Source organism: Myripristis murdjan, chromosome 13 (assembly GCF_902150065.1).
Source record: "Myripristis murdjan chromosome 13, fMyrMur1.1, whole genome shotgun sequence".
NCBI classification, from domain to species: Eukaryota; Metazoa; Chordata; class Actinopteri; order Holocentriformes; family Holocentridae; genus Myripristis; species Myripristis murdjan.
In genome coordinates this window covers 6,383,702-6,410,827 of record NC_043992.1, presented here as the reverse complement: position 1 = coordinate 6,410,827, position 27,126 = coordinate 6,383,702, and the positions used below count along the sequence as shown (strand labels likewise).

Below are 27,126 nucleotides of genomic sequence, written 5' to 3'. Positions count from 1 at the left end.
TTAAGTAACAGAACAGTATTATTTTAACAACAATAAAGTAACCTGCTAACACTGTACCACATCTAAAAATAATAATAATAATAAAAAAAATAAAAAACTTGTTCCACTCATGTAGACGGGCTTTTTTAATAATGTGCTGCTTTGTTATTCCCATTGGCTTTATTAAGTTTTCTATGTCTTTTACTTTGTTTTTTAAATTGCTTTTATTGAGGTGCTGCGTGTAGACAGGTGTGACATAACAAGCAAAGTGAGGAGTAGAATAGAATAGAATAGAATAGAATAGAATGGAATAGAAAATCCAGTGTTTTCTGTAATTCCATCTCTTGATCTTTCCTCGTCTCCAGACAGAATGATGTCATGCTCTGTAACTTAACTGTAACTCTCATCATTAAACTTATACTTTAATGTTTTTAAGTGATAATGAACAATATATATATTTCAGAAATGTCTTTTTCGCTCCTCTATATGCCAATGCTATAATAACACAGTGGTGAGGCGACTTATCTCCAGTTCCTGCATACATCTTTATTTAACTGAGGGGTTTAATGGAGGACTTAGATTGCAGCTCTTTAGCCTCAGTACAAGTTGGATCCAGTAAGAGATGGTTGCTGCCATGTCTGTTCGGGCCACCAGGGGGCAGAAAGCAGGGGGAGAGGAGAGCAGAGCACTTAGCTAATGATTTAAACCTTTGAGGGGAGCAGGTGAGGAGGCAGCAGCCTGGAGAGCAGAGTTGCATGGAATTGTTCTTCTCTTGTACAACCTTGTCATTTGCCTGCAACAGTCAGAGGCAGTGAGGTAAATGATGTTGTTTATCATTGTTATTAATATTATTGTATAATTTTAATTTCTTAGTCTGTTCAGTTGGTATAACAATAACATGTTAGCGTGACTCCCCAGCTGATGAGGAACTAGATGGACAGGAAGCAGCAGGTCTGAGCAGCAGAGGAGAGCTGAGTGTCCAACATAAAGAAGACAGAGAGACACCGAGTTCAGACGACAAACAGACTGGATATGGATCACATGTTGATGCTGCTGCTGCTGCTCTGCAGCTCAGGTACCACTCTCATCTCATACCAACACCAGTAACAACTAGGAAGGGCTGGGTGTCCTGTGGATTGTTGTCGATTCAGGTTTTGCTTATCTAAAACTCTAACTGAAGCAAAATGAGTTCAGTGCTGGGGTCCTCTCTGAAATAAATTACATGGACAAATCAGCTCACTACAGTTAGATGACTATCATCATGTCATCCAAATTCAACTTGCATAAACATAAAGAGCTATACTATATCATGGTTATTTTTAACAAAACTCAGACAATATCAGTGCATGCTCATAGCAACGTAAAAATCAAGATGAGATCTTAATACCCATCCCTCCCTGATGGGGCTAGCCTGAAATAAATAATTCTGAAAAGGCAAGAAAGGTTAATAAAGTAAGTTAATAATTAAGTTAAACTGAGTAAGTGATAATTATAAGTAATATAATTGAGTATATGAAAGAAATATAGATCGGGGTGAAACTATTCACATTCATTTATGTTACTGATTACCTGTTAACCACTGTGTTAATGTTGTGTTCAGCAGCATGTTCTTTTCTGCACATGTTCATCTAATCTCTTTTTTAATTACTAATCAAATTATTAATGTGATCTAGAATAAAATAGTCATATTATTGCTCAGTAAGTTTAGTGAAACTGCATGGTTATTGAGATAGATGAGTTGCCAAAGTGCCCTCACAGTGGTTATAACACTGCCTTATTTTCTGCTTGCTCTCCTCAGGACTCCAGGCTGAAAAAAAACACATTTCAGCAGGTAAAGAGAAAAAAATGGACATAGAGGATTAAAAAGAAGAAACAGTAGTCTTCTCCAAATGAGGAAAAATATTTCTTTTTGTACTAATTCTTTTGTCTTGTGACTAAGACTTGTGTCTTTTCAGAGCCTGATGACCTCAGGTTGGTGGGAGGAGCCAACCGCTGTGCTGGGAGACTGGAACTGAAACGACGAAGACAATGGAAACCAGTGGATGCCCTAAACTATGAATGGAACCTGCCCTCATCAGCTGAGGTGTGCAGAGAGCTGGGCTGCGGCTCTGTTGTTGCAACACAGTGGAAAGACGTTTCTTTTGACCTTGTGTGGGAGATCAGACCTTCCTGTCTCCAGACTGCATCTACTTTCAGGGAGTGTGTGGACACGTCGCCAAAGTTCTCTAGTGACAACCTGGCTATCACCTGTTCAGGTGATAAAATCAGTGACATCATACACACACACACACACACACACACACACACACACACACATACAGCAGCCTCATACTGCCCCCCAGTTGGCCACAGGTAGAAATACATACAGTGATCCAGTGCGGCTTGATTAGCCATTAACCACTAGTGTGGTGACAATGTGGGACACATGGAAACTCCAGTGGGTTCTGTGTCCACAGCCTTTACTATATATTTTTTAAAAGCCTTATAAGTGAGATCAGCTGATGGAGCTGCAGATCAGCTTGCAGTTGGTTCCAGGCAGCAGGGGCAGAAAATTTGATAGATTTTTTGCAAGTTCAGTGAGTTCAGTCAGACCTTAAGAACAGTCAATGGTAAAGTCAGTGTGGCGCAAACCATAAATACTGGCTATAATTGAGATTTACTGATAGGTGTGAGTTGGGATCAGACCAAAAATAGACTTACAGATGAATATTAATCAATGCATGAGTCTGTGTGTGGCCAAAAAGGGCCACTGAACTCGCTGGCATGTCACAGCACTCTGAGGTTGACTCACCATTGCACCCCGACCAACCCATGCAAACATTTAGCAGAGGCATGCATATACAACAGGTCACCATAATCAAGTATGTGAGGAATGTAGCCTCAAACAGCTTTTTCCTAAAACATGATCTATTCCTAAAATAAAAACCTAGGTTAAGTTTTAACTGCTTGACAAGGTTATCAGAGTGAGAGCTGAAAGATAAATGTTCATCAGTTAAAATGCCTTGATACTTGCATTGGTACACTATTTCAGGTGGACTTTCTTGCAAGAATTTTGACGTTAGGGAGAGAGCCTAATGTCTTCCTAGCATTTGAAAATAACACTCAGACTGCAGAAACTCAAGAGACTTTGTTTGTTACACAATGGTAAATGACTGTATTGTCTGCATAGAAATGAAAACATGCATTTGGAATGTCTGGGCCTAGATTGTTGACATAAATACAAAATAAGAGTGGTCGAATCGAGATCAACTGGACTATTTGTAGATTCTTGAGGACGCTTCAGTTCTGAACTTAAGAAGGTTCTTGGAGGAGAAGTGAAACATCTTCAAGAATCTACAAATAGTCCAGCCGATCTTGATTCAAGCTGACGTGGTTTAGTCATGCCATGATGGTACTAAGTTATTTCCTGAAAACGAACTATTATGAGGTGAAAATATCATTCGCAATTTGGAACTCCTTCAACTGATTATCAACCCTTCAACAACCTTTGTAAAAACAGATGAAATAGGTCTATGTAATGTTAGATAATGTGGGGTCCCCAGTTTTTTTTTTTTTTTTTTTTTGATTATTTTTTGGCATTTATGCTTTATTTATGCTGTCGTGATCATCGATCGCCTTACTTGGATTTGAACTCAGCAAAAAAAGTTGTGTTGATTGACACATCCTCCACCAACCTCCTTATGCAGAGTCGCTCCTGTAACACCACATCACACTAAATAAAGGTAAATAAGAAAACAAAGGTCCAAAAATAAAGTAAAATTAAGAAAAATGAAATAAAACAAGATGCATCTATCATCATTAACATGCTCGAAAAGGCGTAGGAAGAAGTAAAAACTTATTTAATCCTACCCCCTGACAGGGAAGACAAGACAAACAAAATCCAGAAAGTGGATCAGTGGTTGAGGAAGAAGAAGCAGAAACAGAAACAACCAAATCTCCTCAGTATCAGGTTGTTGTTTCACTGATGGGGCTGGGCTGGACCTCTTTATATGGGCTAGAGTGGCCACCACTTAAGGCTGAGTCCTGATTGCAGCGTCCTGGGTTTGAATCCGGGCCCAGGCCATTTGCTGCATGTCATCCTCTCTCTCCCCTGCCCTCCCTGCCTCTCTACTGTAACTATGACATATACAGTGCTGTAAATAAGTATTTGCCCCCTTCCTGATTTCTTTTTTTTTTTTTTTGCACATTTGTCACACTTAAATGTTTCAGATCATCAAACAAATTTTAATATTAGACAAAGATAACCACAGTAAATACAAAATACATTTTTTAAATGATGATTTCATTTATTAAGGGAAAAAAGGTATCCAAACCTACCTGGCCCTATGTGAAAAAGCAATTGCCCCCCTAACCCTAATAACTGGTTGTGTCACCCTTGGCGGCAACAACTGCAATCAATCATTTGCAATAACTGGCAATGAGTCTTTCACATCGCTGTGGAGGAATTTTGGCCCACTCTTCTTTACAGAAATGTTTTAATTCAGCTAAATCCAGTCTCAGCTGTCTATTCACATCTAAAGGAAAAGGCACACTCCTTTGAAGACAGCAATGTTAAGATTTTGGACAGGGAGGATAGATGGTTTGAGAGAGGAGTAAAAGAGGCCATATATGTGAAAGTGGAAAAACCAACCCTCAACAGGGGAGGGGGTCTGCGGCACCACCTATCTCCAATCTATAATGTTGCCCTTTCATCGGTACCCAGGAGGTTCAACAAATTAACCTCAGACGACTCTCAACGATCGTCGTTCACCAGGGTTTCACCTGACTCTGACGACTGTGAAACCAGCACCTAACGACTGTCGTCAACACTAGACCATCACAATGGTCAAGTGAAACCAGTGCCTGCATGAACACACCCACAGGCATTAGGGTGGACACTCCCACAGAGGTTAAATACCTGGACCTTACCCCACTGTCCTTTGTCAGACTAGTGCGGACTAGAAAGACCGATGCGCATGAACTGATGAAGCCCCTTGGATAAGAGGCGAAACGTCTTCCTAAGACTAATACAAGTCCAGTTGCCTATGATTCATTTTTGCCCAAAGAGAACGATGACCTGGATAAATGAGAATATCCATAGACTCGTTCTTATTGTTGAATCATGGACACTGACCTTCACTGAGGCAAGTGAGGCCTGCAGTTCTTTAGATGTTGTTCTGGCTTCTTTTGTGACCTCTTGGATGAGCCGTTTATGCATTCTTGGAGTATTTTTGGTAGGCCAGCCACTCATGGGAAGGTTCACCACTGTTCCAAGTTTTCTCCATGTGTGGATAATGGCTCTCACTGTGGTTCACTGGAGTCAAAAAGCCTTAGAAGTGGCTTTGTAACCCTTTCCAGAATGATAGATGTCAATTACTTTTTTTCTCATCTGTTCTTGAATTTCTTTAGATTGCAGCATTATGTGTTGCTATTTGAGATCTTTTATCCTACTTCAATTTGTCAGACCGGTTCTATTTAAGTGATTTCTTGATCCAACAGGTCTGGCAGTAATCAAGCCTGGGTGTGGCTTGTGAAATTGAACTCAGCTTTCCAAAAAAATGTGGTCAATTACAGTTAAGTCATGATTTAACAAGGGGCGGCAATTACTTTTTCACATAGGGCCAGGTAGGTTTTGATAGCCTTTTTCCCTTAATAAATGAAATCATCATTTAAAACCTGTATTTGGCATAGTGTAGGGGAACATCTGTGCCAAACTGGGGCTGGAAGTCCCAGGGTTAAAATGGATAACACCTATAAAGGTGGCTGAGAATGACAGAGCCAAGATCCCATGGGACAGAGCTATAAAAGATTTGGAGAGTGAAGGCTACAGTGGTGCCGGAAGTAATTAGTGCTCTCGGGGCTGCAACCCCCAAACTGGGAGAGCAGCTCCAGCAGATTCCAAGAACAACATTTGAGATCTCTGTCCAGAAGAGCACAGTCCTTGGAACAGCTGAGATACTGCACAGAACCCTCAGGCTTCCAGGACCTGAGCTTGAAGGAGACACAGACACAAGACGTGGGGAATTTAAATATTCTATATATGTGTGTGTGTCTGTTACACTATTCGGACGAAACTGGCTGAAAAAATATTTCAAAGGGGTTACATTACTGAAAAAAATTTGAGAACCACCGTAGTAACCCATATCTGTGGGGGCGATTACCACTGCTTTACTTTCTGCTTGTTCTCCTCAGGACTCCACACTGAAGCAGAACATAGTTCAGCAGGTAAAAACAGAAAACAAACTGACTGAGATAATTAAAAAGGAGAAATAGTAGTCTTTTCCAAATTAGAAAAATATTTAATTTTGTACTAATGACTGTCTTGCCTCTGTTCAGAGTCTGATGATGTCAGGTTGGCGAGAGGAGCCAGCCGCTGTACTGGGGGACTGGAGGTGAAACAAAATGGTCACTGGCTACCAGCAGATGATAGGAACAGTGAATGGAGCCTGAAGACAGCAGCTGCAGTGTGCAGACTGCTGGACTGTGGCTCTGTTGTTTCAACAGAAGAGAGAAAGGATCCCTCTCACCAACTTGTGTATCAGATCACATCTGATCCCATCTGTATTCAGTCTCTATCAAATATGAGGGAGTGTTCAAGCTCGTTGTCTAAGCCCTCTCGGACCAGTGTGCAGATCAACTGCTCCGGTAATGACATCATTTACAGACATACAACAGTGTCTCTGAATCTGTTGTATATGCCAGCTGATATTATAACCAGATGAATTTAGCTGAACTAGACCTGACCTTAGTGTCCAACTGAAAATCAGAGTAACATCAGCACATTGTATCCCAGAAGAGGTGAACTTAACTTCTTCCATCTTGTGCCCTTTAAGTGATTTTCTTTCTTGCGGTGAGGGTTCAGGTAAGGGTTAGGGTTAGGGTTAGGGTGGCAGGGGGGTGGGGGGGTGGGGGTGAGTCATTTCGTTTTCTATAAACTGTGAGCCTCTCTCTCTCTCTCTCTCTCTCTCTCTCTCTCTCTCTCTCTCTCTCTCTCTCTCTCCAGAGTCTGTGAGGCTGGTGAATGGGAATAGTGTGTGCTCAGGCAGAGTGGAGGTGAAGTCTGACCAGTCGTGGTCCTCAGTGTGTGAAGCTGACTTTGACCAGCAGGATGCAGAGGTGGTCTGTAGGGAGCTTGGCTGTGGGCCTCCTTCAGTCCTCCAGGGGGCGCTCTATGGAGAAGCAGAGGCTCCAACGTGGACCAAAGAGTTTCAGTGTGAAGGCAATGAGTCCTCTCTCCTGGACTGTGGAAGCTCAGGCTCAGCTAGAAACACCTGCTCACCTGGCAAAGCTGTTGGACTCACCTGCTCAGGTAGAAGAGGAGCTGCAGCTCCCATCTGACTTCATTCATGTTCACATCAAAGGAACTTTAATGCTTTTACTAAATACTGTCTTGTCTCTGATCAGAGCCTGTCAGGTTGGTGGGAGGAGCCGGCCGCTGTAATGGTACACTGGAGGTGAAACACCTGGGAGAGTGGAGACCAGTGGATGTTTCATATGGTCAGTGGAACCTGAAGACAGCAGCTGCAGTGTGCAGAGAGCTGGACTGTGGCTCTGCTGTCTCAGCAGTAAGAAGACAGGAGTCCTCATATAGGCCTGCGGGGATGATCATAGCTTCTTGTTTGCAGTCTGGATCCGCTCTGAGGGAATGTTTGGAGCTTCAGCTTCAAGATACTCGTAACAGCCTAGACATCACCTGCTCAGGTAATATCATCAATGGCGTCACACACACACACACACACACACACACACACACACACACACACACAGTCCTCTACTGTTGTATCCTTTAATAAGCAGTCTAACTGCAATAGAAGAGACTGTGTTGTACTGATCAGCTCCCAGTCAAAAGAGGGTGCTGGAGCACCTGCCCCTTTGCCCCTTGATGCCTAAAGTGCCCTTTTTTTCAAAGTTATGTTTTTTTATTTTTATTTATTTATTTTTTTTGTAAGTGTGTGTGTGTGTGTGTGTGTGTGTGTGTGTGTGTGTGTGTGTGTGTGTGTGTGTGAGAAAGTCTGTTTCTGTGGCCCAAAATAATAATAAATAAAACAAAATAATAATAATTTAGATCTACCTTGGTCGGTCACATGATCCAGGGAGACCCAAGGGAGTAAACAGCTGGTCCGGTGAGTTGGTTTTGCAGCGGTATTCGTTTGTGCGTGGTGTATTCTTGCAAGGCGACTGACGAAGTCAAGTGAGCAATGAGCATCCTCTGTGTCGTCTGTGTGCAGAGTCGGACGAGTGAGTGAGTGAGTTAATCACACACAGTGTGATGTGGGGGAAAAGTATGTCAGGCTTCTTTTTGTTTCTGTATGTTTCTCTTATCATGGGCAAAGTGCATTAGAGAGATGTCATATATTATTTTACTCTCAAGCAGTGTTTTTCCTATGTTTCTTGAGGCAATGAGGCATAGACTGTTATTTCACTAAAACTATGCAATATGCATATTCACATAATTTTGGACTATTACAGTATAAATGCAACAACAATAAGACTTTGTAAAGTTTCTGGAGAAACTTTGAATGTGCTTGCCACCATTGCAATTGCCTGGATATGCGCTAAACCAGCAGCCGTATGCTGTTTGTGGGTTGTGTAGTGTTGTCACTCTTGCCCAGGTGGGGAGTTGAACCCTGGTCTTCTGCATGGCAGGCAGAGACACTATCCACTGTGCCACTGGGGCTTTTCTGGCCTGAATCAGAAATGAGGTTCTACAAAGCACACAGCATGAGTGACAGTGGTGCTTGGTAAAGAGTCACTTAAAAGCAGTGGTCAAACAAATGCTTTTATCTCAATGACAGTAAGTCCAAGCGGAAAATATAAGACATCATGAGAAAGGTAAGGCTTTGGACTTTCAAACTGTGTCAAAATTTTGTTCCAACAATTAGAAGAATTTGAATTGTGATTTTCTCAACCTCTCATTTAAACATATCAGTACTTGTTTGTTTATAACATTTAAACACAAATTAGATATAATATGCATACAAAATATGTAACTTTTAGAACCTTGCTGTCTTGTGCAAAGTGGATAGTCAAACTGAATAAAATCACAAAAATATTTAAATACATCATTCAATTATTTTTTACTTCATTATCAGCACTAGGAATAATTGTAGCAAATGTTGCTACAGTTCAACCAGTTATATTGTAAGGTACGTTTCTGTATGGTGTTTCAAATTTGTGTTCCATGTGCCCCCTTTAAACTTTGAGCACCTGCCCCTCCAGATATCTCTGCATGGCCCTGATGTGGTACAGTGTTTTTTGTCTGTAATTATTGCATTGTTAATGTGCCTGACATTCCGGAAACCTACCCATGAGGTTTTGGTGACGTGTGCACACTGCGCGCCTGTCAGCCAAAGTTGCACTACGCCGGGTCCGCTCTGTCTGCAGCACTAGACCCCCTTGTCAATTGTGTAAACGTTCATTACGCCTTCATGCAGCGCATTTTAAAGGCGAGGCCAGGGGCTCATTTGATTGGTTTAAAGTGAATCAGCTGTGTCAAACCCACTCCACACCTTCTCTCCTTCCATGTGCCAAAATTGCAAAATCCACTTGGCCACACCCAGTTGGCCAAGCGCAGCTGCGCTGCGCCCCCGCCTCACCCAGTCTGCGAAAATAGAGCCCTTTGTGTCAGGGTGTGATGAACTCTTCCTGCAGCTGAATGTTGTCAGATCTCAGGACATGGGAAGAGACTTCGGGAGGTTCCAACTCATTTACAAACCTGCTGTAATAAAACACAAGTGAGTTACACTGAGTCTGTAGTCTGTTTGGATACTTTATATTGAATGCCACCAACCAGTGAGGTTACTGGTGTAAAGGTGTAAAATAAATAAATAAATAAAAACAGGCAAAAAAACTAAAAAAAAAAAAAAAAAAAAAAAACCCTAACCCTAAAAAAAAATTAAATTTTTAATCAAGATACCCACTCCCCCCGACCCATCAGGGGCCTTGATGTGAGTTTTTCTTTTACAGCCAAACCAAATATATCCATGTATTTTAAATGTGTTTCGTTGTGGGGAGTGAGGTCCGCATTGAAGCTCAGTAATATCAAGAGTTCGTATTTGTCCATCCATTTCTGTTCCAGTGAACAGGAGTAAATTGTTCAGGACTTTCCGTCCGTCTCTGTTCCCTGTCTCAGTTAATGTTATCACCTGTTGGGCGTCTTCAGATTCTCCTGTTCCCTGTGATGTAAAACTGACACCCAGAGACAAAGTCCTGAAATTCAACTCGATCAGCCTTTTGGAGTGAGATTTGGCAGATTGGATATAAACTTTACGATACTTCTCATAATTTTTCAACCTTTGTTCTAACATATTCACCTTGGCCTGTACAGAGCCAAATTCCAACTTCCTGCTTGATCACACCGGGCCATCCTTCCCTTTCTCTCAGCCTTTCTGCTGCTAACACTGCGGGAACTCTCCCGTTGTAATCCCTCAGCAAGCAGGTCGTTCACCAAACCTGCAACGTTTTCCCCGTCCTCATAATGTATACAGGAGATAACCACAGATACTTCCACGTCAAAACGTGTGTTCACTTTAGCGTTCACCCGATCAATCTTAGCGTCCATTTGTTCAATTCTTGCCACTAGGTGGCTGATCTCCAGATCCAAGTTGTCTTGGATTTCCTTAGTTTTTTGGCGAGTTCAGCTTTCAGGCAGTCTCTGTTTTCTATGACTACCTTGTCCATCAAGTCACGCAAATAGTCCACCCTGGAGTTTAGCTGTTTCTCAAACGCCACTTTCATTCCATCCATTTTTATAACTTTACTACCATAGAAGGATGATCTACATGATATTAAGAACTGGCATCCTGTTTCGCTCCTGTGCTTTGATTACAAGCTCCTGTCCAAACATCTGGCCAACAGACTGAAACAAGTGAGACAGAAGTGTCTTTTCTTGTTTCCAAGCGGCTCAGTTGTCATTTCACCGTCCAGCGCCCCCTTGTGGAAACAGCAGAGTCCATCTAAGCTCCATGGGCGTGTTGCTCTTAAAATGAGCTGTGCTCAGCTGCAGTGTTGCTGCGTTGCTGTCTTGAGGCAGTTGAAAATGACTGAGAAAAAAAAGCAGCTCTGAAGTCAGTGCTGCAGTTTTCTCTGCTATTTGAAGCTCATTATCAAGACAGTAATGGTATTGGCAGATATTGACAGATTATCAAAACAAATATTGGTCTCATTTCATTGGACCAAGAAAGGGTATTTGATTGGATTGAAGACCTCTACTGCTGGAACACTCTAGAGGTTTTTTGTTTGTTTGTTTGTTTGTTTTTTTGGCTTCAGGCAAAGGTTTTATTGCCATGATCATGGTTTTGTAACCAGAACATTGAGTGTACTGAAGATTAACAGAGATCTGAGTGCCCTTTGCAAAGTAAATAGAGGCATTTCACAGCGCTGCTCTTTCTCAGAAATGTTATATGCAATGTCTATTGATCCAGTGTTAATACAACAAACAATTTAACCAAATTAGGAATTGTATTGAGGGATTGCTTTGACCAAACTATGAGGCAAAACTTACTTGAAAGCTTATGCAGATGATTTACCTGTACTTGTCAAAAAAAAATTAAGCAGATGTTGAAAAACTAAATAATGGATTTAACGAATTCGGTGTGATTTCTGCAAAGGTGTAAAATACAAAAACAGGGGAATACATTATGGAGTATTCTGAAATGTCACTGAAGAGGTACAAGGTACAAGTTAGACAAACATTGTGTAAGCAGCGGTTACCAAACTGAAACAACACGCAAAGAAATCAAAAGCTGCAGAAGAATATAAAAAAAAACTTCTGAAATGGAATGTCATTCACTGCCTCCAACAGCTCTGATGGTATACGACCAATTCATGAACAAACAAATTGCAGCAAGACACCTTGTCTCTTGTGAGCTTTCTTTCATTGCAGACGTTGCCACCACAAAAGGTCACTTGGAAAAGCATTGTGAAGCATTTGCAGTTGGAATAGGAGTGGTGTTTTTTTTTTGTTTGTTTTTTTTTTTGTTTGTTTGTTTTTTTAAAGCTTGACAGAGAATTTATCACAGAAAAGAAATGGTGTTAACTATCTGTGAGTCTTTGTTGGTTATGAGTTAAGAACTGGGAGGGTGTGCTCGAAAAATACAGGGGAAACTTAAAAACATGGATATGGACATTGCCTTAGATGTCTTTTTGAGGCACGGCACTAATTAGTGCTGGGCGATATGACCAAAAATTCATATCACGGTATAAATTGCATCCCTCACGGTAACGGTATATATCGTGGTATAAATGTTGCGGTGTAAAACTTATCATGGAAGTGTTTCTAAATGGGTTTTTTAGACCCTTTGCAAGGCTAAATTGTTTTAAAAACAATAACAACAAAAAAAGCAAAGATATAATGTAATTTCTTGAGCATTTATTGTGCAAAAGAACAAGAGAGGTACGGATTTAGAAGTACAAAAATTCTCACAAAAATAAAGTGAATATTGAAACCGTTCTCTTGTGCAAAAAGTGTCACAGAACATTTGGTTTAATATTTAAAATTAGCTGCAAACATAAACACTGAACTTTGGTTCCTCTAGTCCAAAGTGCAAAATTTTGGGCTAGAGGACTTTGGGGGGTTACGTCAGATCTTTTGTAGCACAGAGGAGATATGTTGCTCAAACACTCGGTATGTAGTATTATGAGTTGTAGAACATAATAAATTATCTTGAAGGAGTAGATGTTTACCAGTAAGCTTGACTCCAATAATTTAACAATATGTTAAATTATTATTTGTTTCAAAAATGTAAATTACTTATCAAACAGACCGAACAATTCAACTACCAATGAATGAGCAGTAGTATGCCTGTGATAACACAGATTGAATATGAAAAATAAGCCGAAGTGATACCTCTTCTCTGAATAGACAAGCTAAGCCAGTGTGCTGCTGTTAGCCAGTGAAACTAGAGCAGAGTGGCACTTCTTCACTTTGTTACACAATCTATGTCAGTGCGCTGCTGTAGCTGGAAAGTTTCTTTGCCTTTTGTCTTGTGCGGTGCGGTGTTCAGTTGTTATTATGTCAAATTCCGAGTTAAAAATAGATTCCGTTTTATTTGGCTAATTCCGCGATTCCGTCCGCAATTCCGTGATCGATAAGTTGAGCCCCGCGCGGCACTAGCACTAATAGTTATTACTTTAGTGGCCTCTGCAGTGTGGCACAGGTTCGCTGGCATGGAGCCACCTGCCGAATGTATACAGAAACTGCAGGCGTTCCTAAAGGGGCTGGAGGGGTACTACATGAAGTTGTTTGCATGCAGTCCAAATGTGTTCTTGTGGCCTGTTGTAAAATGGTGTGTTTGTGCAGACTGGGGCCTAAACAGTCTTGGAGTTGCATCAGTTGGCTTTGACTGGAAAGCTGAGACTCTTGTGGATTCAATGAGCCACATTTGATTCCTGTGTGATGATGTTGGCCCCCATAGTAGCCATTTCACTGCAGGCAGAGCATTTTGTCAAACTGGACGTTGCTGTATAAAATGACCCGTAGTTAGACCCTCCAGAAAAACGCGATTATGCGATTTATGCGATTCCCGCATAAATCACCAAAATGTCGCTGATTATGTGGGGGTCAATTATTTTCCAAAAGGGCGCATAATTCCCGCATATTTTGCATATTTTGCGAAATATGCAGGTCTCGCTTGATTTCACAATTTCTGCAAAAAATGAAATATAATAATATAATATAATTATAATTAATATAATTGTAATGTTAATTTATATGCGACGCCCGGCCCGACGTCATCAGCTCGCGCATTCACAACAACACAACACAACACAACACACACAACACAACAATGAGCTAATGCAAGAACGGCGCCCACAGGAGAGAGAAAAGATCATATTGCACTGAACAAGGTTCCCACAAATGGTGCAATAAGTCTCTTAAACAATTTAGACCTATAGGTTTGGCTCATTGAGAGCTGTTATTTTTAGAGTTTAGAATTAATGTTCAACAGTTGATTTTAAACTGTTTTTGAAAACATTGTAGCAGGGGTCCATTTCACAAAGCAGAGGGGCATTGCACAAAACTAGGATAAGGGATTAAGCTGGGATATCTTTGTTATCCTGGATTAATTTATCCTTTATCCCCTTGCACAAAAGTGGGATAGTGGATTGTGGGATATGTTATGACATTAGTTACCATGGAGATTTATTCTGTGGAGCTAGCCTGCTCCAGACCAGGCTAAATTCCAGGATAGTCATTTTTTCAGGTTTTTCAGGAGACACAAAAAATTCCCCCAAAACTTAACTGAATGATATTTATTGATAATTTCACTCAAAAAGGTTATAAAAAAATGAATACAGACATACTAAAAACAATGTCAGTCAATTATGTAACATAACAGAAATAAATGACTTAGGCAAATTTCTGAACATGCCTTTGTTGATTTAGGCAATTCTAATATGTTATATGCCAATGTTATACTAAACCTCATCACTTACCAATTGAGGATGAGCCCTGGATCATTGAAATTTTCTTTTTTCTTGATACCACTGCCATCCTGAAACGCTTAAAATAGCCTAAATAACATAAAATTGCCTAAGTCACATTTTCTTTTGACTTAGGCAAAATACAACTACCTAAGTCACAGTTTTGACACACTGGCATGATCTGTTCAACTGAGGAAGCTGGCATTTTTACCAGAGGTGGCCAGCATCAAGAGGAGACGATTTAGGCAAAAAACTCATTTTTAACAAAAAATGACTTAGGCAATTATTTTAGGAAGGTGTCAAAACTAGACTCCCTGTCATTATTTAAACATTTGTGATCATTAATTTCAATCATTGTAGATAAATGATGATGTTAGATGATGTTGCAATCATTAGATGATTTAGTTTCCCATAGACTATAAAATACACATCCCATATAAATATAAATACACATCAAAGAGTAACATGCTATTCCTTTATTGAATAAGGATAAATCAAAGCAGGTAAACCATCAGCTCCTTTCAAAACTGAAGTCACACAGTGACTCTACAAGATAGAAAGCACGGAATCAAAGCATATTATACAACACAAGAATAAAAACACATTCAAAGGTCTGTATGTAATACACCCTGCATGTCTGCACACTGAAATAAATGCAGGACAAATCCATACACAACAAATGAACAGACACATGAATGGATGCAGTAGCAAGTTTGTATACACACAGTATACAGCACAAATGACATAAGAGGCCAAATCAATTTAAATTGAATTAAAAAAAAGAAAAAAAAATCCTCTGCCAATGTAGGCCATATTTAACTGAAATTCACAGCATGTGTCTCTGCCACTGCAGGACATATTTAACTTAAATTTAAAGCATGCATGTTAACTAAAATAATTTAACACATGTTGGTCCCTGAGCAGCCGACCACTGTCGTCATCAGGGAAGATGCATGATTGTCCCAGTCTATGTGTGATGGCACTCTGGGGGTCCTCTCCTTCCTCAGGCAGGCCACACTGTGGAGGACAGCACAGGCCACAGTGATGTCACGTGCCCTCAAAGGGCTGACCCTTAAGTCCTGAAGACAGTGAAAGCATGCCTTCAGGAGGCCAAAGGTCATTTCAATCCTGGCCCATATCTGGCATGGGCATGATTGTAGGCCTGCTGTGCTCCCTACATACATAGAGTGACATTCTTGACACAGCCATGATGTAAAAAGTGGTTATTGATAGAGGTTGTGCGGCTCACCTTGTGATAGGCGCTGATAGATTCCGGAGGTCTGAAAGACTCAGGAGTCATGGACTGAGCCGGGCCACTTTGCCACAACATTGCTGATCAGACAGTCAGCATTGCAGACCATCTGAAATTATAAGATGAAGACTATTAAACCAATCAACGCACATCACAAGTAATAAAATATTTTTACATATGTATATATATATATATGTGTGTGTGTGTGTGTGTGTGTGTGTATGTATGTATTTATGTATGTATGTATCTATGTATGTGTGTACATGTATATACACATATGAACAATCAGCATACACACACACACACACACACACACAAGCACACTTGCATATATATATAGGCTAATGAAACAGCAGAGCATGGAGCATGAGGAGCAAATGTAAGGATAAGATAAGAGGAACTTTATTTATCCCAAAGGGAAATTCTATTAAGTCAGTGAGCTCATCTATTTATCAAATTGTTATACAGTCTGATGGAGTTACATTTACACAATTTCACTCACATCTGCAGTCAATTTCACTTACAATTTCAAGTGATTAATAATCAGAGTACAGCTATGTTTTCGGAGATGTTAATTAACTATTTGGATTGTAATTGTGATGGTTTCAGCGGAGCAGTGAGTGTGTATTTGTGCACTACTTACGCATTCAGGCGGTCTGCAATACTTTGCCACGCTTTGTCTCGTTGTTTATAACAGTGGCTGTGTTGCCCTTCTTTTTGATTTGATCCTTCAGCTCCTCGTAAGCCTCCATGAGGATTTCTGCCTCCGACGCGGAAAAGTACGCCGCTCTGGTTGCCATGGTGGATCGGTGAATCTGTGATCGATGGCGGGGTCTATCTGAGGAAGCCCCGTGCGCACACTTATCCTGGATAGGTTTCAGCTGGCTTGATGAATCCGTGTCTGCTGATCCTGACTTGGTCTTTGTGCAACCAATTAAGCCTCGTGTTTTGGATTCGTTGAGCTCGGCTCAGTCACTTTGTTATAATTGGCCTTATAGTTCATGTCTCTTGTAGTATCCAATGTATGTTAGAGTTCAATGTTTCTTGTATTATTCAGAACAGCTTGACTGCTAGCAGAGGGCAGATAAAGCTGGAGCCAGACATATTTTCTCTATCTTGTTTGTTAGGTCTATTGCATTAGACACAAGCCCAGTCAACATCCACACACTAGCATCACACATTCCAGCAACAAGGCATGGACAGTGGTTGGCCTGTCCATGTCCGGGTAACTGGCCAATTATTCTCGGTTTTGTTTAAGTCCAACCTATGTACGGGGCAGGCCCAGCCCAAGAACATAAATGTGTATCATTTCCTGATATTCGGGCTCATTCTGACTGAGATCCTGCAAGAGCTCTGTCACACTGAGACCAGCGCTGCCTTGCTTTATATGTGACCATAATAAATATTGCATCAGAAAATTGAAGACTGACTCCGGTCTGTTCTTGAGCTTTCAACAAAGGAATCAGGAGCTAACAAAAGGATGTCTGGTTTTCCAGGTCAACTGATAATAAGGGCCAGTTTCTGACACATTTCCAGGACAAAATGCAGTTCTTACAGAAATCAAAACATCAAAAGTTTTTGAAACCAAATCAAAGCATGAATTTTTCTGTGGTGTTCCTCAAGGTCTTGGTGTCCTAACATGGTATTCTCTCTCTCTCCAGAGTCTGTGAGGCTGGTGAATGAGAATAGTGTGTGCTCAGGCAGAGTGGAGGTGAAGTCTGACCAGTCGTGGTCCTCAGTGTGTGAAGCTGACTTTGACCAGCAGGATGCAGAGGTGCTCTGTAGGGAGCTTGGCTGTGGGCCTCCTTCAGTCCTCCAGGGGGCGCTCTATGGAGAAGCAGAGGTTCCAATGTGGACCAAAGAGTTCCAGTGTGAAGGCAGTGAGTCCTCTCTCCTGGACTGTGGAAGCTCAGGCTCAGCTAGAAACACCTGCTCACCTGGCAAAGCTGTTGGACTCACCTGCTCAGGTAGAAGAAGAGCTGCAGCTCCCATCTGACTTCATTCATGTTCACATCAAAGGAACTTTAATGCTTTTACTAATTACTGTCTTGTCTCTGAACAGAGCCTGTCAGGTTGGTGGGAGGAGCCAGCCGCTGTAATGGTACACTGGAGGTGAAACACCTGGGAGAGTGGAGACCAGTGGTGTTTGGAGTTTTAGAGGAGAGCATGCAGGAAGCAGCTGCAGTGTGTAGAGATCTGGACTGTGGTGGTGTTGTTTCAACAAAAAAAACATCAGAAATGTTACATATGCCTGTGTCAGATATCACATACTCCTGTCTTCAGTCTGGATCTAGACTGAGGGAATGTATAGAGATCAGGTCTGCGGCTGCTTATGCCAGACTGGAGATCACCTGCTCAGGTAATATCGTCAATGACTATGTATACATGTGCAAAATATTCTGGCTTTTACCCTTATTGTGAAAAACACAATATTCCTTCCAAGCTGTCTACATGGCTAATGAAGGAGAATAGTCCACTAATGTCCCCGTTTACATGCAGCCATGCAAACTTCGATTTGCTTGATGGTGTGAACATAGCCTCCCTCCTTCATTCCTTCAACCACGTTATTGAAAATGTCAGCGTTACGATATTTGCACAGATCCGAAAACCTGTTGACACCTGAGTCTTTCATATTGTTTAAAAGCAGGTGTGTTTCTCTGTCCGACCAGAAATCCTGGCTTTTCCTTTGTGAATGCATCTCTACCCCTGCCTTGTTGGCTAGTTGGTTTATTTTCTACACGCACAGCTGACTGAAAACAGCCGAGAGGCTGTTCCTCACCCCCTCTCTCCTCTGTCCTCCTGCCTGTGACCCAAAATTGATCTTAATCGCCATCTTTGAGGATTCCTCAATTCCTGAGGTGCATCTGGAGGCACAGGTGCATACTTGGTGGAAGTCTTTTTTTCCCCACGTGCTCTATTTTCTGACACATCACCAGACCCACAACTGTGGAAGAGCCCCTGCCTGCCCAAACAGTACATTCAACTTCAACTTCAACTCATTTATCCATTGCAGCAGAGAACCCAGCCCTCTCAACTCTGCAGGAATAATGGAATAAACTGAGCCTGAACCAATCTGATCGGGTTGAGTCTGACAGGGTTTGGGTTGAGAATTGCAAACTCTGGTGTTCAGACATTTACATTTTTCTCATATAATTAGTTAGTAACCCTAACCCTAACCCATGTAGGGTGGAATCGAGATCAACTGGATTCTCTGTAGATTCTTTAAGTCGTTTCCCTTCTCATCAAAGAAGCTTCTCCAGCTCTGACAGACGGGTGGGGAGTCCCAGCTGTTTAACCTGCGGGGACATTCTCCAGGTGGTTGAAACCACTGGATCTTTCGTGCTCCTCACTGTTGTGACGAGCATCCTCAGTGTTTGTGGAGTCTCCTCACCTGTCAGATCCAGCAGACCTGACGGTACCGACCGGTGCTGCAGCCAGCCCGCCTTATGCCGACCGGTGCCACGGCCGATGCAGGCCGGTGGCTTTTTTTTTTTTTTCAAACAAGATTTTGTCCATGTAAAAAGTAGCCTATTTTTTTTTTTTTTTAAAAAAGGGTCTTGAAAAAGAGGGGTCGTCTTAAAATCAGGGTCGTCTTTATGTGGGTCAATATGGTAGGCAAGTCTAGAAAACTGATGATTTTTTTTTTTTTTTTGAGTACCCACTTTTCTTTTTTTCTTTCTTTATTTCTTTTTTTTTTTTTTTTGAGGGCGCTCTTGCGCCCCCAAGTAGCCTAGATTGCGCCCTGGGCGGTTGCCCACATTGCCCATAGCAAAAACCATCCCTGGTAAAATGTGTAGGCTGCGGTTAATGAAAACTTGATACCATGGACAGCGCTTTTGATTGAAGTGTGTGTGTGTATAACCTGTTGTAGGTGTTGCGTTGTCAGTGGTGCTGAAACGCGGCGGAGGAGATGGTTAGAGACAGAACATGTCACTCGGTTACTGCTGTTAAGCCTGCTGGTTTTGCTTATGGAGTTCCAAAGGGTGATTCTTGGTTTTTGTTTTAATTATAGTTTTGTTTATTGCATACGATTTGTCCTACAACTCCTACGAAGCCTCACATCTGCTGTTTTCCTTATTTGACTTTAATGTAGGCTGTCTGTTGGCGTTGTTGTCTGTCAGTGTAATATGAATAGTAGTAGGCATTGTTTTTAAGTTGAAAAGCACGCATTTAATACTGATTGCTGGATTGGTGTGTGACTGATGTGCACTCCGGCTTGGAAGTTCTGTTAAGTTAATGTTTATGCTCTTGTGTAGCCCGGGTTGTCTCTCATGTTGCTGACGCAATTCACTTGTAAATTAAACATGAAAAACCCTGTTGTTTTGTGAATCAATAGCGGCATTGGTAAAAACATATCTGAAACTTACTTTTGAATCCCGCGCGTCTGGCTTTTGCGCAACTAAAGGTACATCCATCAGCCCCATCACTGTATGATTCAGCCCCACTACAGCACCAGCAAGAAAAAATCTCTGGCGCCGCCACTGATCCTATCTGCCAGCAAGATGGGATTAACACAGAATTGTGTGTTCCTTTGCTGTGAGCCGAGGATCTGGGTGCAACCTACTTATTAGAAGGCATGGAGTAATCCCATGACAGGGCTGGCAACCAAAAACACTGGAAAAAGAAAAAAAAACAAAAAAACAGACCAGATGCAGAGGTACACAGCAAGTTGTGAGCATACTCAACCCAAATGAAGTTCTTACTCCAGGTGGTGGGATTCTGGGAGATGAGCCAGCGTAGCGTGGTTTCCAGCTCGTGATTCAGCCGCTGTGTCTGGCCGTTAGACTGGGATGATAAGTGGAGGAGAGGCAGACCATCGCCCCCTGGAGGGAACAGAAAGCCTTCCAGCTGATCTTATAACCAGATAAACTTAGCTGAGCTAGAGCTGACTAGGGTTGTCAAAAGTATTGATACTCCAAAAATTATCGCTACTAAAAGGCTGTATCCGGATACGATATTCATTTGCCAAAGTATCGATACTACAGTGCACGAGCGTGTCACACGCACTTGACAGGCAGCGCCGCAGGCCAAACAGCGCCCAGTAGGCAGAGCTCCGGCAACTCAGCCAGTGTTGCCAACTTGGCGACTTTCTCAATAAATCTGGCGACTTTCCAACTCCCCATGGCGACTTTTTTTTTTTTTGTCAAAAGCAACTAGCGACAAATCGAGTGACTTTTCCTGGTGTTATTGGAGACTTTTCTGGTATTTTGGAGACTAACATGTTCTCAGCGAGCAGCGGGTGCTGCCGCGAGCCCCTCCCCTGCCCCAAAGTCCTCACAGGCGGTCACAGCCTCGAGCCACACGTGCCCATGTGTACTGGCATATATCGGCAAAACCACTAGAAAATTAAAGCAACGAATCAGTGAACACAAGAGCACAATCTGCAGAAACGATCGAGAGCAGTGCCGGCCTTACCTATTTTGGCGCCCTAGGCGAAATTACTCCCTTGCGCCCCTCCACCATGCTGCTGCACGCAGGCTGCTCATATATGAATCCCCGCAGGCTTTCTATGTTTTTTTGCGGCAGCATCTTTGAGATTTTTTGTGCATTCAGGGTGACATATTTTAGGCCATTTTCGTCTTGGTTAATGCTAAAGGAGTTGGGCTTTAATTTGCTGTTGCCCTCGTTCGCCCTGCGTCCCATATGAAGCTATGGGACAAAACCAGACTTTAGACAAGCCCCCAAGGTGTGTCTGAACTTCGTGCCTGAAAGTACTTAATCTTCTGGCAGTCTGCCTCGGTTATGGCTTGGTGGTGGGAAGATTTGTCACGTCCTTCTCGGCGGAGTTTCTTTACCACACCGGCGAACTCATTCATTTCGGGCATGATAGTAGAGGTCAAGAGCTTTCCAAAAATGTTGACCCCATGTCTGTGCCATTTTTTGTTGCTGCACTGTAAGCCTTTAAAAGTGTCTCAGGTGCAAGGTTCAAAGGGCATTCCTGAGGAGCAGGAACTGCCCACTGGTCTCACACTGAGATATGTTACTCCATAGGTCAAGACCTTTCAAACAATGTCTTCATTGTTGTTCTATGACAAAGTTTGATTTTCATCGTGCTCCAAGCCAAGGCTGTCTCAGATGTACATCTGCAGACCTCTTTTAGGGCCAAGCTTGATAAAATCAGTCAAACGTCTTTAAGGGGTATTTAATGGCCAAATTTATTTAGAATATTGATGTTAGTCTTATACAGTCATACTTTTCAATTTGGGGCATTTCAAAGCTTATTTTCCCCATAAATTAGTCAGTGTTTCATATTTCATATTTTCCCATTAACTTAATATGGCCACCTGAGACACTTTTAAAGGCTTACAGTGCAGCAACAAAAAATGGCACAGACATGGGGTCAACATTTTTGGAAAGCTCTTGACCTCTACTATCATACCCCATGGCAAACCAATAGGGGGCGCCACTGACTAGTGTCATGGAAACATGGAAAAAACATTATTTCACTATCTTAAGAAAAAAAAAAAAAATCTGACCAAACAGGCGTTCTTCCCACACCCAAAAACTGTAATGACGATTGAAAAATTAGTGATCACAACATCATATAATAGACTTAACATGTTAGAACTACAAAACCTATGGCGCATGACACCTCTGTGTGTTGCAACTCCGCGCAGATTGTAGTTCTGGTACCCTTCTTCCGGGTTACGGTATAAGTTGTGAAATTAGGTTTAGAAAACATACATACGGTAGTTTTTCAACACCAAAAGTATAACCTTAACATGTAGCCTATGTTTATATCATGAATAAAGATGTGTTATGAAAAATGAAAAATATATATATAAATCTTTAGTGCTATTTTGACGTGTTTCCATGGTTTTTCCACCCGCTAAAAACCCGCTAAAAATGTTATCAAAATGCATTTGAATGCATAAGCTATCTTAAAATATTGCATTTTTCACTGAGAATAAAAGGAATGTCTGCCATTTATTTTGTTTTCACAGAAAGACCAGCCTGCAATTACGTGGGTTATATATGAATTATAGTGCAGTACTTTTCGTAGGAATTTGTACGAATATTGAATGAAAACAGCCTGAACTGTGGTTAAGGATGCCAATCTCTCTCTCTCTCTCTCTCTCTCTCTCTCTCTCTCTCTCTCTCTCTCTCCAGAGTCTGTTAGGCTGGTGAATGGGAATAGTGTGTGCTCAGGCAGAGCGGAGGTGAAGTCTGACCAGTCGTGGTCCTCAGTGTGTGAAGCTGACTTTGACCAGCAGGATGCACAGGTGGTCTGTAGGGAGCTTGGCTGTGGGCCTCCTTCAGTCCTCCAGGGGGCGCTCTATGGAGAAGGGGAGGCTCCAATGGGGACCAAAGAGTTTCAGTGTGAAGGCAGTGAGTCCTCTCTCCTGGACTGTGGAAGCTCAGGCTCAGCTAGAAACACCTGCTCACCTGGCAAAGCTGTTGGACTCACCTGCTCAGGTAGAAGAGGAGCTGCAGCTCCCATCTGACTTCATTCATGTTCACATTAAAGGAACTTTAATGCTTTTACTAATTACTGTCTTATCTCTGAACAGAGCCTGTCAGGTTGGTGGGAGGAGCCAGCCGCTGTAATGGCACACTAGAGATGAAACGCCTGGGAGAGTGGAGACCAGTGGGTGTGCAGTCTGAGTTGAATCTGAAGACAGCAGCTGCCATGTGCAGAGAGCTGGACTGTGGCTCTGCTGTGTCAGCAGAGAGGAGAAGGGGTTCCTTATACAGATCTGTGTGGGAGATCAGATATTTATGTTATCAGTCTGGATCCTCACTGAAGGAATGTTTTGAGACGCTGTCTCTCTACACTGACAGCTTAGACATCACCTGCTCAGGTAATATCATCAGTGGCGTCACACACACACACACACACACACACACACACACACACACAGTCTTCTACTGATGTGTCCTTTAGTAAGCAGTCTAACTGCTATAGTAGAGACTGTATTGTACTGGTCAGCTCCCAGTAAAATCCAGTGGAAATGTTTCCAGCGGGGAAACAGACAGCCATGTTGTTGATGACTTTGTGTCAGGGTGTGATGGATTCTTCCTGCAGCTGAATGTTGTCTGATCTCAGGACATGGTAAGAGACTTCAGGAGGTTCCAACTCATTTACAAACCTGCTGTAATAAAACACAAGCAAACTGAACTGGTAGACAACTGAAAATATCTGAAAGCTGTTGTGGTCCACAAACTTTGCTTTGGCGTTTTTAGGTTTACATTGAAATTCTGATTTACTTTCTCCCCAGTTACACTGAATCTGTTGTGACATTTTATATTGAACCTGGTCTGGCAGAATAACAGCAGACTGGGCAGCTTGGTGAAACCAACCAGTGAGGTTACTGGTGTAAAGCAGATACAACTAACTGGAATCATGAAGAAGCCTGTGGTGAGGAAGGCCAAGGCTCTTCTGTCCCGGTCAAACCCTGAGAGGACACTTTGAGCTTCAGAGAGCTGAAACTCAAGAGGGAAAAAAACAGATTCAGATCTAGGAAACCAAGATATTGGCATTGAAGAAAAAAAATGAAACAGAAAAAAAAAACAGTGGCATCACAAAACTGTCTGTAGTTGGGTTTCCATCCAAATATACTGCAAATTTTAACCAAATTTTCAGAAAATCAGCTAAACAAAATGCAAATTGATGCACGTTTCCATCCACTTCTGTTATGTGAATATTTGGAGTTGGTTCATCGAGGTGAGCAATAGGTGGCGCTAATTCTCCAGCCGTTTGACATTATATCACTGCAGAAGAAGAGGGCACAGCGTGACGACGTATTACAGGCATGTCCGTCAAAAATCAAAACTTTGCTGTTTGCTGTCCAGTACAGCATTAATATTGTTTCCTTTAATTAGTTCAAGAAAAGTTAAAGTCTTTTCTTTGGTCCAAACAGACCGGCTGTTGTTGTCATCTGTTTTTCCTCTGTCCAGTGGAACAGAAATCACGTGATGATGAACGTCACCGTTTATTCGCTAAATCTGTTTCCATAGCAACTTATTCACATTTTCCTTTTATCCATACACCAACTATTCCACCTCCCCCAAGCATAGAAACTTTTTTGTGATATTTTCAGTGTTTCCATTCAGGTTTTTAATGTGCAAATTGAAAATACAAATAAAAAGAATCTCAGAAAATCTATCACCATCCAAATAAATAGTTGCTAAGCTAATAGATGCCTGCAGTAGCTCCATGCTAAAAGCTACAGGCTCAATAGCAGCTTCACAACTTCAGGATTCTCTCACTCATGATGGCAGAAATGTTCCACAAATGATCAAAATCCTTCCAGAGACCAAAACCACAGACATACAGCAATAAACTTTCTGCCTTTTGACACTGTAACTGTGGATAAGGGTGACAATCTCTCTCCAGAGTCTGTGAGGCTGGTGAATGGGAATAGTCTGTGCTCAGGCAGAGTGGAGGTGAAGTCTGACCAGTCGTGGTCCTCAGTGTGTGAAGCTGACTTTGACCAGCAGGATGCAGAGGTGCTCTGTAGGGAGCTTGGCTGTGGGCCTCCTTCAGTCCTCCAGGGGGCGCTCTATGGAGAAGCGGAGGCTCCAATGTGGACCAGAGAGTTCCAGTGTGAAGGCAATGAGTCCTCTCTCCTGGACTGTGGAAGCTCAGGCTCAGCTAGAAACACCTGCTCACCTGGCAAAGCTGTTGGACTCACCTGCTCAGGTAGAAGAGGAGCTGCAGCTCCCATCTGACTTCATTCATGTTCACATCAAAGGAACTTGCTTTTACTAAATACTGTCTTGTCTCTGTTCAGAGCCTGATGATGTCAGGTTGGTGGGAGGAGCCAGCCGCTGTGCTGGTAGACTGGAGATGAAACACCTTGGAGTCTGGAGACCAGTGGATGAATTAGATTTTGACTTGAACCTGAAGTCAGCCACTGCAGTGTGCAGACAGCTGGGCTGTGGCTCTGCTGTCTCAGCAGAAAGGAGACAGGATCCCTTGCATGAATATAAGTGGTATCTCAGCTCTTCCTGTTTTCTGTCTGGATTTACACTGAGGGAGTGTGTCTACTCACCGCATTTGAAGACTCTTTACAACCTGGAGATCATCTGCTCAGGTATCTGTGAAGGTTCTCAGTCATCCAGGTCAGGCCACTGGACGTTTGTGTAGATCCTTGAAGATGTTTCACCTCTCATCCAAGAGATTTCTTCAGTTCTGACAGACTGGTGGGGAGTCCCAGGTATTTCATCATTATCCAGGGTCCGGGGGTGAACGACAGTTGTTGGTGTCACAAGAGGCCAAGAGCGAATGGTTGAACCTCTTGTGAAGGAATGACAGGACAGTGTTGTAGGCTGGAGATCGATGATGTCTGAGACCTCCTCCTCTGTTGGGAGATGGTTTTTCTCTCTTAACATAGATCACTTCCTTCACTCCTCTTTTCAACTGTTTTTCCTCTCTATCCAAGATATGAATGTCATTGTCCTTGAAAGACTGTACCTTTTCCTTCAGGTGCAGGTAAACTGCGGAGTCTTGACCTGATGGTTGTCTAGATAAGCGGTGCAGTTTTCTGGCTGTCCTGTATTATTCTCCATACCATCCTGAGGCTACACATCAGTGAAACTAAAGACTGCGGTTGTTGACCCCTCTTGTGATCCCAGCAACAGCCAGGAGCACCAACCTGGCCATGGGACTGATGGTCTGGATAACGTCCCTGCAGAGGTTCCAATCCCCGCTAGTCAGTCAGAGCTGAGGAAGTCTCTTGGATGGGAGATGAAACATCTTCAAGCATCTACACACAAGTCCATTTGCCCTCAGTTCAACCTGGATCTGCTCAGATAACACAATCAGTGACACACTGGAGTTATTAGCCTATAGTTTGGATTTTTCATTAGTTTTTATTTTTCATGTCATTTTTATTTTTTTTTTTGTTTTCAGTTCAGTTTGTTTTCCAGAGTGGGTTTGCTCATTTCAGTTTAGTTTCTATTGTTTAAATATCTTTACTTTTAGTTTAGTTTTTATTAGTTTCAGTATAAGTTTTAGGGGTTTTTTTATCATAAGATGTGGATGTTTGTCAGGGTCTAGGGTCTACATTCAAGAAATTCAGAATAGGTATGCAACACTTTATGAAAGCAGTTTATTCACAGTCATGTAAATGCCCCAGTCTAAATAATAAATTGCTAATAAGCTGATACATTTGACCAAAATGACAAAGACTAAAACTAAAGACAGTCTTTACATATTTTTGTTTTAGTTTAGTCAGTTTTTTAAGTACAAAATATCAAACCATTTTTTTGCACTGGTCAAGAGGTACTGCTAAAAATACTGGCTGGCTGCTGAGGGTTGATGAGAGCCAGTTCACTGCTGTTCCACACCGTATTTCCAGTCCTTGACAGGAACTTTTGGGATCCATTCAATCCGATCTGATCCAATCCAATCCAATCCAATCCAGTTCAATTCAATTCAGTTTGTTTTGCATCATATCATAACAGAAGTTATCTCAAGGCACTTTACTGAGAGCCAACAGATTTTGGCCAATCCCATGAACCAAAAATCCCCCCCTAGAGCAGCACCG

General features: G+C 42.1%; 1 protein-coding gene across 1 annotated transcript; it reads left to right on the top strand.

The window, feature by feature from the left end:
* Positions 1-899: 899 nt before the first annotated feature.
* LOC115370469 (scavenger receptor cysteine-rich type 1 protein M160-like) lies at positions 900-26,393 on the top strand. The gene is made up of 12 exons (XM_030067495.1): positions 900-1,054; positions 1,778-1,810; positions 1,935-2,234; positions 6,962-7,267; positions 7,363-7,659; positions 17,296-17,601; positions 17,697-17,993; positions 22,745-23,050; positions 23,146-23,436; positions 24,972-25,277; positions 25,369-25,699; positions 26,213-26,393. The coding sequence occupies exons 1-12, from the start codon at positions 1,012-1,014 to the stop codon at positions 26,391-26,393; spliced, it is 2,997 nt and encodes a 998-aa protein (XP_029923355.1). The 5' UTR covers positions 900-1,011.
* The last annotated feature ends 733 nt before the right edge of the window (positions 26,394-27,126 follow it).